General features: G+C 32.7%; 1 protein-coding gene across 3 annotated transcripts in view; it reads right to left on the bottom strand.

Annotated features, from left to right (window-relative positions):
- LOC139503831 (tubulin delta chain-like) overlaps positions 1–14,447 on the bottom strand; it is an 89,196-nt gene extending 74,749 nt beyond the window's left edge. The window contains exons 1-7 of one of the 3 annotated variants that reach the window (XM_071293769.1): positions 14,246–14,447; positions 13,160–13,255; positions 12,390–12,442; positions 11,672–11,750; positions 10,649–10,707; positions 3,650–3,791; positions 1,872–2,024 (exon numbers count right to left, since the gene is read on the bottom strand). In XM_071293769.1, coding sequence (XP_071149870.1) covers positions 1,872–2,024; positions 3,650–3,791; positions 10,649–10,707; positions 11,672–11,750; positions 12,390–12,442; positions 13,160–13,255; positions 14,246–14,340 — 677 coding nt within the window. In that variant the 5' untranslated portion in view covers positions 14,341–14,447. The remainder of the gene's footprint in view (positions 1–1,871; positions 2,025–3,649; positions 3,792–10,648; positions 10,708–11,671; positions 11,751–12,389; positions 12,443–13,159; positions 13,256–14,245) is intronic. The other 2 variants (XM_071293772.1, XM_071293771.1) reach the window with 2 other exon arrangements.
- Between the last annotated feature and the right edge of the window lie 635 nt (positions 14,448–15,082).

Genomic DNA, 15,082 nt, shown 5'->3' with positions numbered 1-15,082 from the left:
AGCGTGGTTGAAAGTATGTAAAGTGTTGTAGGAAGAATTTTGTAAAAGATTTAGTGACTGGAGAATTTCAGGAAAAGTATCAAAAGTCATAGGTACTTGGGGACAGGATCCCTCCTCCTTCTTTCCAAAATTCCCAATATTTGTTTTCTTTCAATTTTATTATGAACATTCATTCAGTATGTTATTAACATTCAAGTCAGGAGCCTGTAATTCAGTGGTCGTCGTTTGTTTATGTGTTACATATTTGTATTTCGTTTATGTTTTGAACATGATAAATAATGCCGCAAGTGTTCTAGTTTGAATAGTTATACATTATCATTTCGAGACCTTTTATAGCTGACTATGCAGTCTAGGCTTTGCTCGTTGTTGAAGGCCGTATGGTGACCTATAGTTATAAATTTCTGTGTTATTTTGGTCTCTTGTGGAGAGTTGTCTCAATGGCAATCATATCACATCTTCTTTTGTTATAAATGAATTTTTGTAATAGATTAAATGACTGGAGAATTTCAGAAAAAGGTATCAAAAATCAAAGATACTTTGCGACAGGACAATTGGTTTTTTTTACTAGCCCGGCTCCTCCTTTTTTTCTTCTTCAAATTACCATTTTTTTTCTATTATTTTAATAACACATGAATAATTTTAGGGCTTATCTGTAAATTATGAACATTAATTACACTGTAATTAAAGTGTATTTGCATTTTACTGTCAATTCTCAGTTTACTCATTTTTACTGTCAATTCTCAGTTTACTAATCCATCCACGACGGTCATTCATAAAGACCCTTTCTATCTAATAAACTCTGTGACAGCCATGGATAGTAAACTTGAAAATGATAGCAAATAGAAAATACTCTTTATTCGTAGTATATGCATGTTCAAATAGTGCAAAAAAAGCAAACCGGAAGTCTAATCTGACTTAAAATTTCGTCCAATGACGGGAAGAATATCCAGATGCATTTTTTCTCGTTTTTCTCCCAAAATAACTCTGAATAATCATATGAATGGATGACAAATGCGACTATGCACTGCACCTAAAGGACATAAATGCATGATGATTAATATCTTGTGGAAAGAAGAGAAGCGACACACAAAATGAGGTCTTCTCGTTTAATAGTATAGATATGGGAAAGTAATCCATACCTTGCGTGTGAAAGAACTGACAATATATAGCTTGTTTTGAATGGGTTATTATTTCTTACACATTTTTATATAAGGGAGGGACGCATCAAACCTAAATGTGTAAGCATATAACTATATATGTTGTGTAGATTTAGGGAAGAAACTATGTGTATGCTCCCTTTTATACATGAGGAGACTTTTTTAAGAATTTGTGTATAGTGTGATTTTTTTATAATGTATTATGTAAAGTGAAATGAAATAAATTTCTATGGTGAAAAATGTTTATTTCTTAATCTTTAATGAGTAAGGGGAGACAATTCAAGCTATTTTTCATGTCAGTATTTTACAAATTCTTTTCTAATTTAAACAAATCTAATATTTTTGGTACTCCAACAAATTAACATTAGGTATTTGTATACTTAATGAAATTATTGTGTTTTTTTCATAATATACATATGTATTATGTAAAAAGTGATATTCAAAAAATCTGAATCAATAGTAGTAAGGGGAGATAAATTAACCTTTTTGGTGTCATGGTATCTGTGTGCAGGAATACTCCACCTTGAGTAGAGGCTATAGAGGTGTTCATGGCATCAAAAGAAACATGGTCACTTTATATAAGGGGAGAGAATCTAACCTTTTTGGTGTCATTGTATCTGTGGGCAGGAATACTCCACCTTGAGTAGAGGCTAAAGAGGTGTTCATGTCATCATAAGAAACATGGTCACTTCATATAAGGGGAGAGGATCTAACCTTTTTGGTGTCATGGTATCTGTGGGCAGGAATACTCCCCCGAGAGCAGACGCTATAGAGGTGTTCATGGCATCAAAAGAAACACTCTCCATCTTTCTCTGCAGTTTTCCGAGAACATCATCGTTATAAGTCAGAACAACACAGTCAGTATTCCTGAAATAGAATCGTCTTTATAAAATATATTTGCAAAATTAAAACTGTATTTGAAAAAGATCATTTAAATTACATATATCCATAGTTTGGCTATAAATTTGATAAAATATTTAGGAATAGCTTGAAAAAGTACAAATCAAAATGTAGCAAAAGAAACTGTCTATTTTTAGCTCACCTGGCCCGAAGGGCCAAGTGAGCTATTCCCATCACTTTGCGTCCGGCGTCCGGCGTCGTGTCCGTCGTCGTCCGTCGTCGTTAACTTTTACAAAAATCTTCTCCTCTGAAACTACTGGGCCAAATTAATCCAAACTTGGCCACAATCATCTTTGGGGTATCTAGTTTAAAAATGTGTGGCGTGACCTGGTCAACCAACTAAGATGCCCGCCACAGCTAAAAATAGAACATAGGGGTAAAATGCAGTTTTTGGCTTATAACTATGAAACCAAAGCATTTAGAGCAAATCTGACAAGAACTTAAATTGTTAATCAAGTCAATATCTATCTGCCCTGAAATTTTCAGTTGAATCAGTCAACCCGTTGTTGGGTTGCTGCCCCTGAATTGGTAATTTTGAGGAAATTTTGCTGTTTTTGGTTATTATCTTGAATATTATTATAGATAGAGATAAACTGTAAACAGCAATAATGTTCAGCAAAGTAAGATCTACAAAAAGGTCAACATGACGAAAATGGTCAGTTGACCCGTTTAGGAGTTATTGCCCTTTATAGTAAATTTTTAACCATTTTTCGTAAATTAAAGTAATCTTTTACAAAAATCTTCTCCTCTGAAACTACTGGGCCAAACTAATCCAAACTTGGCCACAATCATCTTTGGGGTATCTAGTTTAAAAAATGTGTGGCATGACTTGGTCAACCAACTAAGATGGCCGCCACAGCTAAAAATAAAACATAGGGGTAAAATGCAGTTTTTGGCTTATAACTATGAAACCAAAGCATTTAGAGCAAATCTGACAAGAAGTTAATTTGTTAATCAAGTCAATATCTATCTGCCCTGAATTTTTCAGATGAATTGGACAACTGGTTGTTGGGTTGCTGCCCTCCAAATGGTAATTTTTAAAGAAATTTTGCCGTTTTTGGTTATCTTGAATACTATTATAGATAGCGATAAACTGTAAACAGCAATAATGTTCAGCAAAGTAAGATCTACAAATAAGTCAACATGACCTTAATGGTCAATTGACCCCTTAAGGAGTTATTGCCCTTTATAGTCAATTTTTAACAATTTTCATTAATTTGGTAAATTTATGTAAATTTTTACCAAATATAGTTCTCTGTTACTAATGGGCAAAGTTCATTATAGATAATATTGTAAGAAGCAAAATCGTTCAGAAAGTAAGAACTTCAAACATCACCATCACCAAAATACAATTTTGTCATGAATCCATTTGTGTCCTTTGTTTAATATGCACATAGACCAAGGTGAGCGACACAGGCTCTTTGGAGCCTCTAGTTTTTGTGCCTTCAAGTTTTGAAATTTCAAAACCAAATATATTCCCAGGTTTCCTTTTCTAGTTTTTCTTGTTCCTGATTTTCCTTGAAGATCATTTTCAAATGTTAGAAGATTTTAAGGTTATCATAAAATGTCCGAAATATAGCTTGTAATTTTACCTTTGAAGGTAGGACAGCGTTAGCAAGGCATTATAGTTCTGTAACGGACTTTCTCCCGTCAAACATGGCGCCACAGTACAGGAAATAAGATGGCTCATGGGATATTCCTCCCTCAAGGCCTCACACAGACGAGATCCTAATCCTAAAAAATATACAAATATATGTAAGATTATGTTTAGGAATGATGCTGCACAGTACAGGAAATCAGATAGTTCATGGGATATTCCTCCCTCATGGCCTCACAAAGATGAGATCCTAATCCTAAAAAATATACAAATATATGTTAGGTTCTGTTTAGGAATGATGCTGCATAGTACAGGAAATCAAATGGTTCATGGGATATTTCTCCTTCATGGCCTCACACAAACTAGATCCTAATCCTAAAAATATAGAAATCTATTTACGGTTCTGTTTGAAAATGACCCCAACAGTACAATAATAATTGGATAATCTCTTTTCTTTGAATATATAGATCTCTATAAAGTTGAGTTTGATTTTTCCTCAAATCACAAAGACACAACAAAAAGGAATATCATGAGGCCTTGTGATTGGTTTGGGTTGTCTCCCTTTGTACTATTATTTTACATCATGATATATATGGTTAAATGATAATGAAACTAAATGTGTCAGAACGACACGAATGGCCCCAACCCCATATCTGCTATTTCAACAATACATGTGGACACAAATATGCTCAAAATCTGAATGCGTATTGATAAATAAACTGATTTTCAACAATTTATCAAAGTCCAAATAGTACTGCAACTGACATCGAAAAAGATGCTTAGTTAACGAGTTTAATGGTCCGGAATAACACACGGCTGCAAATTGTTTCAAATGATAGAATAATATCTATATTTTAATTTCTGTTGGGTCGTAAAAAGTTTCTATGGTCACATTTTTGTATTTAATCCCTTTAATGGGGGTACCCCTCAATTTACGGTTTTGGGTAGTTACCTTAAAATCCAAAAATATATATTTTGGTTAAATTTCCCGCTATTTTCGTAGCTATTTTCTATGCACATATCATCAAGGATCATTGGAATGATGAAGACATAAATATAATACCATCTCCTAGTAAAACTTTCAAACTTAAAGTTGGCTGATTTTTTAGATAGAAATTTAACACGTTTTTCTTTGAAAACAAGAAAACATATGATTCAAAAACAGTATTTGACATTTGAGAGGACAAAACATATTATTGCAATACTGCATGCAAATTGTGTTGGGCAAATTCCAAACAATTTTGTCAAAAACTCAAAAATAAAAACATCATTTGTACCTTTTTTAATTACGGAAATTTCCTATCCGTCAATCAGCTCCACCATTTATTTTTTCCTTCACAATCAATTTGATAGTTTCGATGTGATTATGTAGATTTTGTAGATTTTGTAGGAGAAGTTTGAATATATATAGTAGTTCTTTCGTGTATTTTCGTGTATTTTCTGTAAAAAAGTTATATTTTTGTTAATAAAATTTTGACTTTATATAAAAGTTAACCAAATCCTTCGGATAAGAGGTTTTTCCGGATAATGACTATAGTTGACATTGTGTGAAAATACATTGTATGTCAATGTTTAACCTCAAAGCAATTAATATGCATGCAAGTGGTCGGGGGGAAAGTACTATTGAAGTTTCGTAGAGATTTGGTGTGTGACAAGGTGATGCTAAAACCAACTTCTCTTGAAATTCTGCTTTCCGTGGGCGAATCATCAGTGATGTTATGAGACTTGCACCAGATGGCAAACTTGGTGTGCATCTTTATATTAGATTGATTGATTGTTGGTTGCTTAACGTCCAGTGGTAAATATTTCATGCATGTTCAGGATGAGAACAAGTTAACAATAAAAACAATAGGTAGGTTTTGTCATAATAGAGGCCATTCGAGATGATGATCGGCAAAATTTAGACTGCCAATGGAAAATGATGGTATATTGGATTGGGACAGAAATTGTCCATTGCAACATGCCACCTACGGACCCCTCAAAGAGTTGATGCAAGGGTTTTAATGTGCAAAGAACGTGACACTCCCTTTACACGAGGCATCGGATTTAACGTCCCCATTCTGACCGGACGTGACTGCGAACTTGATACATCCCGCACAGCCAAACGGACACCCCACTTCGTTTTACTGCCGGTCGGGGGAAGACCAAGTGACCATATTTCGTTTCCCCAGTCACCCTTGGGGAACTTTAAATTAGAAACAACAGAAATCCATATATGTGATCAAACTAATCGACATGTATCCTCACAACCTGACACTTTTATACGATCTCGCGCTCAGTTTCTTCCTTGTAGTTTGGATATGAAAACAGGGTTTTTGTGTAAAAGAAAAACCTTAAAAAAAACAACAGAAAACTACGCAAAACCGAGTCCTTTAAACGTGTTGACAGTATTTTAAGTTGTGCTTATTAATGTGAGTAATCATTTAGCCATGCATAACCAAGTACTTATTGAAGTCAACACCTGTGCAATTAAGTAAAACAGTTTCTGAAAAATTAGAATTTGAACTTGCTATCAGTTCATTAATAACGATTGTTAGTGATGTGATTTGTTCTTCCATAAGAAAAAGCCTTTCTCATGTAGCACATCCTCTATATATACCGATCAATTTTATCCAAGATTGTCTCTGATGCTTACCAAACTGCCAAACTCCAGAACTAACTAGATATTGTGACACCTTACAATTCAGACACAGTGGGGCCAAGGGATATGAAATTTAGAGTTTAGCTCTGAACTCAATTTAGGGGATGCCATATCTGCTGCAGGAAAATTGAAGTCTATGTTAAGACTTTCAGAATTACACCAAGGTGTGTCTGAAGGTGTCTGAAAATATCAAGGATACATTAAAAGAAGAACAATAACTTCACCCTGCCACCAGTGCTCTTATGAGCTATGTCCTCGTTTTGGTAATTCTATGGAAATGATGCCCGCATAGCTTGTTAATAGATATAGGAAGATGTGATATGAGTGCCAATGCTACCATTAAAGGTCACGGTCCGGTCTTCAACACGGAGCCTTGGCTCAAAAATTCATTTGTTAGTTAATTGAACAAAAATAACACAAAGGCGCTTCTGAACCGTATATTGTCCCTAAAGATAACAAAAATTCGTAAACGTATGGCTATTACAAAATCAATCGTTTCTGTAGCAACATTTGCCCCATTACATTTGGGATTGGCAGTGCAGATACATCATGCATATGCATATGGGAATATGGGTCATGAACATTGATCGAAACTTTGTACTCACATTTCTTTTGTGTTTCCTATGTAAAGGCAAGACTATACCTGACGACTTTGACCGAATCATGACGGTATTTACGCTCCAGATAGCATTTGTACTCAAAAACTGTGTTTGCCTTGAACAAACTCTGTCCTGCGCCTAACTTGTTCTTATAAATAAGGGACCTGGCATTCGCCTCGGGTGACTATAGTATATTTTGTGTTATAACTGCTCTGTCCAGACTTTGCAAAAACACAATATGTATTTATCTATAACTAGATACTAATTTTCACAAAATACACAACCTTTAAGATGCAAAATTAAAAACACTGTTTCAGCGCTTGAATTTTGTTTTTTTCAAAGATAGAAAAAATATTGAAATAATTTGATAAAGTGGTGTTTTAAACTTTAGAAAATAATTCTGTAATATACTATAGTGAAATACTATACACAATATGAAAGTTTATGGATGTGAAAAGGTCAAGGCCACTTCTTCTTTTGTTATGTCTTAAATGGAAAAAAATCAGAAGGTTCCAAATCAACGCCATTTTGTAATGGCAGCTCTTCATATAAGTAGTCAAATTTGTCGTTTTAACATCGTTTATAGCATATGCTTATGATTGAATCGTTTTTGTAGCATTCTATAGAATAAATATCAGAATATTTCTCCTTTTTGTCCTTGTGGTTGAAATATTGATATTTTTAAGTCTGACCTTTGACCTCAATTTCACAAAATTGTGACCACTCTGGATTTTTACGACCCAACTTTTCTTATTGTACACTTTTTCCTCTTTCCATCGATATATAATTAAGGTGTGTGTACTTCCGGAACCATTAAAGTTTTAAAAAATGAACTCTGGTTGCAGTACTAAAAGCCCATAATTTCAACAAAAAATAGCAGAGTGAACTTAAATAGGAACCTAATCTGTAACTCATCATGGTTAACTCACATACCAAAAATCAGCCCATTATCTGAAGGAGTTAAGAAATTAAGTCTGTATAACTGTGATTTTCTTCAATTAATCAAAGTCCAAAGCCTGTAATTAAGGCAACAATAAGAGGCTTGAAACGAAACTTTCACTTGTTCTGTAACTCGTCATGGTTAACTCACATACCAAACATTAGCCCAATATCTGAAGGTGTATAGGTAAAAATAGATATAGGAAGATGTGGTGTGAGTGCCAATGAGACAACTCTCCATCCAAATAACAATTTTAAAAAAGTAAACCATTATAGGTCAATGTACGGCCTTCAACATGGAGCCTTGGCTCACACCGAACAACAAGCTATAAAGGGCCCCAAAATTACTAGCGTAAAACCATTCAAACGGGAAAAAAAGTCTGTATAACTGTGATTTTCAACAATTTATCCAAAGCCCGTAATTTCAGCAAAAATTAGTGGAGCGGAACGTGCCTGTCCCAAGTCAGGAGCCTGTAATTCAGTGGTTGTCGTTTGTTTATGTGTTACATATTTGTTTTTCGTTTATTTTTTTATATAAATAAGGCCGTTAGTTTTCTCGTTTGAATTGTTTTACATTGTCTTATCGGGGCCTATTATAGCTGACTATGCGGTATGGGCTTTGCTCATTGTTGAAGGCCCTAGGGTGACCTATAGTTGTTAATGTCTGTGTCATGTTGGTCTTTTGTGGATAGTTGTCTCATTGGCAATCATACCACATTTTCTTTTTTATATTTGTTGCAGAATGACAGAATGAGGGACAAGGATAAAACTATATGGCCATAAAAAAAAATTGTGAAATATAGGTTGCTAAATCATTTAATTTTTTTAAGTATGGACTTCAATGTTCAAGTAAATGACCATGTAGATTATGTTAAAAAAAGAAGTATTTTATTTGAAAGTTGATATATCATTATCATGATTATGCAGATTATAATTTTGTCAGTTTCAGCCAAAAATCAATCACAGCATAGATCAAACTTGGAAATGTGAATTTGTAAATACTCAAAGTATTCTAGGAACAACAAAACATGAATAAGTGAAGCCTTGTTTTTTATAGAACTAAAAAAAACATACAAATCTTTTTTTTAGGAATTAATTGACCAAGCTGCATGATCCAGGTGTAACTGAACATAACTGAATTATGTTCACTTCTATTGAAAATTTTTATTCATTGAATTTTAATTCCCAAATCATTAACATATCTTTTTGTCATCTCATGATTGATGATCAAGGTATGAATTGGTGAACACAGGAATTGTTTTGTTGTGAGTTATGCATCAAATTAGACTTGAAATAAGCTTGATTTTTAACTAATTAAACACTTGATTTCATTAAACATTGTTATCACACGAAGAATGTGTGCTTTTGTAGATTTCATACCATAAAATAAACAGGAAAAAAAAGGAGTCCCTGTATACAGTTTTTAACACCAGAAAACTGGGATGTACACTGAAATCAGGGAAAACCCCACTTTTCTTGACTTATCTTACCTGTTGAATTTTGTAAAAATTCAATATAGAAAAAATTATATCAAGAAATAAAATAAAATAATTTGCCTACCTACCTACCCATACCCTGATAACCTCAGTCGGGGAGGGGAAACAAAGATATTTTTAATGTTGGCCTAAATGGTTTCTGACTTATGGTGCGACATGTAAAAAAAACACTTTTTTTACAAAATACTCAATAACTCAAAAATAAAATTTTGAATCATCACCAAAAATTATACAGATCTTTAGACTTATAACTAAGATGTGTGTAAAGTTTTAAGCAATAACCATAAATAGGTTTTGAGATACAGTGCAACCCTGTGACCCCCCCCCTTTTTTTTATACAAAAAACTCAATATCTCTAAAATAAAATTTTGAATCAAAACCAAAAAGTATACAGATCTATAGATAAATATAACTAAGAAGTGTGTAAAGTTTTAAGTAATAATCATAAATCCTTTTTAAGATACAGTGCGACATCTGAAAAATAAACACACCCCTGTTTTAGTTACATATATAGTCCCGTAACTCAAAAAAATTTAATCTGTTTTTCACTAAAAAGTGTACAAATCGCTTAACCATCATAAGAAACAACTATATTAAGTTTCATGAAACTTGAATAAGTCGTTCTCAAGTTATGGTGCCACATGTTTACGCCAGACAGACAAACAGATGGACATTTGTATACCATAATCCGTCCCATCAAAATTTTTACTGGCCTATAAAAAGACAACAAAAGGAACATTATAATGCTTTGTTATGGGTTTGGGTTGACTCCCTTTTCCCAATTACTTCACATCAAGATATATATGGAATACTGTGGATTTATTATAATCGTTGGATACAAATTTTCGTGGATATAGGTAAACCACGAAATAAAATGGTCAATGAATGACAAATTTTCTATAGGCTTGTATGCAGACCACAGACACAGCAAAACCATGAATAGATATCTATGAACATGTTACTTTCCCATTATCCACGGAAACTGGTACCCACAAAAATAAATGAATCCACAAAACAATGAGAATAAATAAACAGTTGTGAAATATATGTTGCTGAATTCAATCGTTTCATTATTTAAAGTAAGGACTTCAATGTTCATGTATATAACCATGTAGTTTATGCTTATGAAAATAAGTCTTTAAGATATATCATTATGCAGATTATAATTTTACAAACCAGTTTCAGCCAAAAATCAAACTTCGAAAATGTGAAAAAAATCACATTCAAAGGACACAACAAAAAGGGGAGATAACAAAACTTTGTCATTTCATTTACATGAGCTATATATATAAAGTACCTACATACATACAAATACTGACCTGAACCTGTACCACCAGTCAAACTGTGCATCATTATACAACCACTGTACATGTCACATCTGTAAAAAAAAAAAAACTTCTTGAGAACCAGGCTAATTTTGACATACTGTATATGCACCTAATTACTTACTGTGCCAGATTTTGTTGACATCTAAAGGTTTTTGCTTTTAGAGTGATGTTAGTATATATTGCTATATTGTTATACAACGTACTGATTCAACAAGTAAATACTGGAGATCAATACATTTTCTTGAGCACCACTTTTCATGGAATTCAATGTTAGCAGAAATTTGATTTCATGGTTTTGTCAGTCAGCAACCATGATTATTCTTAGTTCGTCTTTACCAACAAAATCCACCAAATGCAAAATAATAAATAATAAATCTATAGTAAAATAAATAATTCCATTCATTTAAATAACCGCCCCTTTTATGTCATTTATGTTGCTTTGATGAATCATTTGATTAGTTGACAAGAAATGAAAAACAAATTTTGGTTTTCTATGATCTGTTTTGTTGACAGTTTAATCCATGGCCTCGACAGTTCGTCTTCGATTTGAATATCTCTTGGGTATCTTTTTTTAATATTAACATTATTACTTTGATTACTTCCCTTTGACCTATGCAAGACTTAGTGGCATATGGCAAAGAAAATAACTTTATCATCATTTATGCAACAGGTTAGCCTTAATTATTGCTTTTTTTATATCCAAATGTAGTTTTGTCTTTGTGTTTGGAATTCAGAATTAAGTCAGTTATTAAGACCTTGCTTTACAGTAGATATAAAGGAATATTACTTATATATTTACAAAAGATTTAGGTGTACAGTGTAGATGCTATAATTCAAAATGACCCTACCCCACATCTCCTTATATCAATGCAACATAAAATGCTACTGTTAATTGAAAAAGTTATTCTGCATTCTATTCAAGACAAACAATATGTTAATATTTAAATCAACATTTCAATTATAGCAATATTTCATGTAATGTTATCACATTTTCTGCAATCAATATACTGTTACCTCTCAATTTCTTTCCTGACTTGGTTTGCAGTATCCTCTAGTATGTGATCTTCTCCACTTTTCTTCAGTCCATGGTAACCTATAAATCATACAAGGATACCATAGTGAGTCAAAAAGTGTGTTTCTGATCATCCCTAAATAATACATGTATTTATAGATTATCGTTGATCATTTCAACGAGATTGATTTTCTTGCTTGAGCTGGTATGGTGAAAGTGAGAAAAGTAATCAAATTGAGATGACCAATGATAATCTGTTTATCGCTATTTTACCTATAACAAAGTCAATTTCATTTGCAAGGCTGTCATGGCTGTGTGCCTCCTTAGTTTCTAGCGATAATTCATCATATCACTGGACTCAGCTGAGAAAGAAAATTATCATTCAGCAAGATCAAAGGAAAATTTCTTAAAATAGCAATAAAGGGAAATATTGCAATGTCCATACTTTAGTGATATAAGCCAGAGCAAATTCACACCAAAAATTAAATAGCTGATGTACATGTAGGCTTTTTTGTCTTGCTTTCTAGCAAAGGAATTTCTTCAAATGTGATGGAATTCAATTGAACAGCAGTTTTAAGTCAGCTGTTATTCAGCTATCTAACAAATAAATACAAGCAAAGATTTTTGATTTACATATATATGTACAGTTATTTTCAGAGTAATTGAATAGAGGGAGACAACTTTTGCATTGTCAATGGCGATATAAATATATGTATATACCTAATGCCCAGTTTGTTCCTCTTCCTCTCTTCCCAGATACAATATTTCCATCTCTGAAAAAAATAAATATTTCTGAGCCTTGAATAAGTCAGGAACCCAAGACCATTAGTAACAAAATTTTCATTTCAAAGGATCAGGTTGGACTGAAAGGATAGTGTTCATGAATTTTAATGGATGTGGCTTATATAGAGTACAATGTTGTCTAGTGAATTTCAAATTATAAAGCATGGCGGCCTAAATTATAGCAAGATGGTACATTTTACCACTGGTTTATAAATTAGTAGTTTTTGTTTGTTGCTGTATATCGTTTTATTTTTATTTTTCTATCAGCTGGCTATTAGTATTCTTGTTTGAACTGTTTGAATTTACATTTGTCATGTTAAGACTTTTTATAGCTTGCTTTGCAGTTATGGGTTTTGCTCATGAATGTTGTATTGAGACCTATAACAATGGATAGTTGCTGCTTTTTTTCATTTGGTCTCTGGTGGATAGTTGCTGCTTTTTTTCATTTGGTCTCTGGTGGAGAGTTGTCTCATTTGTAATCATATCAGATCTAGTTTCTATAGCATCTTGATGTTTTGCCATGTTTTTATTGATGTGAACAATGAGATGAAATTGTCACAAAAATAACAACTTGCATTTTAATTACAGCATATTTCTAAAATTGCAATAATAATAAATCTTGCATTTGTCTGTGGATGTGGCTTTTGTTCACTTATGACAATAATAAATTGCAAGAACACATTTCTGAATTTCTAGTTATGCTTTACCTTATTTTTAGACCTTTACAAGCCTTTTGTACCACTTTTGGCTCACTATCTACATGTACAGATCTTTGCTTCCCATCAGGGTGTATGAAAGTGTGTCTGAAAAGAAGAAACAGAGACTTAGGTGATTGTAAAACAAAAAGACAGAAAATATATTTTATCACAGCCTTATTCCTTTGATATCAATGTAAGCATCAGAGCTCACATTTGTGCACTTCAGAATTATAGGGAGAAGTGACTTTTCTTTTTGAAATTGATAGGGAGAAGTAATGAGATTCATGAAATTTTTTTAAAAGAAGTACTTATTCACTAGCAGCGCTCAAATGTTTGTTTATCATGTTTTTAACAAAGCTTCTGTTTTAGTTTGTGACAAAAAGAATGCTGGACAACTTGGCCCAGAGACAAGTCGGACCAATTCAATCGGACAGTCTAAAGAGACAACTTGGATTGTCAATAAAACAACTTGGATAGTATAAAAGGACAACACAAACAAAGTATTAAAAGAGGATTTGAACTATATAAATTATCATAAATTATTAAATGATCTATTTTAGATTGCAACATCATTTAGGCATTTTAAATTTGCCAATCAAAAATTAACAAGATAACAATAGAAGAAACTGCAAATAAAATTATTGATTAAATGCAATACATGTATGTTATGTCACTAAACCAGGAATGTTTGATATATTTTCATACCATAATATCACTGAATATGGTTTTAAGAAAACAACATGAACAATGTTCCATTTTGGTTGAATAATTTGCTTTGGGAAACAAAGAATTATACATCAATTGGTCTATACCATTATATACCATTATATGTCAATTGGTGGATTACACATCAATTGAGGTATAATCCAACAATTGGTGGTTATTCCTGACCTGTTGACACCTTTGAAAAATTACATGTATAATATGTAGAAGAAAATATAAGTTAAAAAGAACATCAATAGTTTACTGGCAAAACATAAAAAATGGTTAATACTCAGAGACGAAATAACTGTTGCCGACATAAATGTACTGGGTGCAAATTTGACTATTTTTTTTATAGGTGCCGAAGTGACTAGATTTTTATTTTTTTTATACCCTTCATGAACAGCTTTGTCTTGTGATGTTTTCTTCCAGAAAGCCTTTCCTATTTGGTTTCCGCATTGACCGACATGTAGAAATACTGCTGACATCTTCAGTTAAAACCTTCATTGTTCATAACAATGCCGTTGTCCTGCAAAACAATGTATAATTGAAAACAGACCGAAATCTGAATTTCAACCGGATGTTATGAATGAAATAAAAAAACTTCGGTAAAATGTTTCCGCGTTTAATATCTTCAATATGAAAATAGAGGCCCCTTGTGGGGGTGTCCAAGTATTCCGTCACACTGAGACTACTATAACCTGGGAACAGTATATATATATATGTTCCTGCTATAACATGTTATACATGTTATAGTAGTCTCAGATTCACATAATCGGAAAAATTTTCTGTTAATATTATCACATAATCAATATTATTCTTTTAAAACAAAATAACTCAAATAATCAAAATACAGTCCTAGATATCAAATCATCATAAAACATTTGGTCTGGTATTAATCAAATAATCACTATCTAGTTCTATCTAATCTCACATGATTAAAAACCCCTTGAGGAGGCTAATCATATTGAAAATAAGACGTGATATTATTGCCAATAAGACAACTTGCATGGCTAGCTACAGAGTACAACTGAAGTAATTATAGGTCATAACTAGTATGGCCCTCAAGAATGAGAGTAAAAACCGTATATTTATAGTTGAACGGTAAAAGACTTTCACATGAATAATGTGAAAAAATTTAAACTGTGACGTTTGGGAAACTAATATGACTAACGGCATGATTTATAACAAAACTCATTGTTCATTTGTACAATAACAGAAAGTAAAAAC

Source organism: Mytilus edulis, chromosome 14, assembly GCF_963676685.1.
Source record: "Mytilus edulis chromosome 14, xbMytEdul2.2, whole genome shotgun sequence".
NCBI lineage: Eukaryota > Metazoa > Mollusca > Bivalvia > Mytilida > Mytilidae > Mytilus > Mytilus edulis.
Note: the sequence above shows the minus strand (reverse complement) of the source record. Positions and strands in the feature narration are given on the sequence as shown.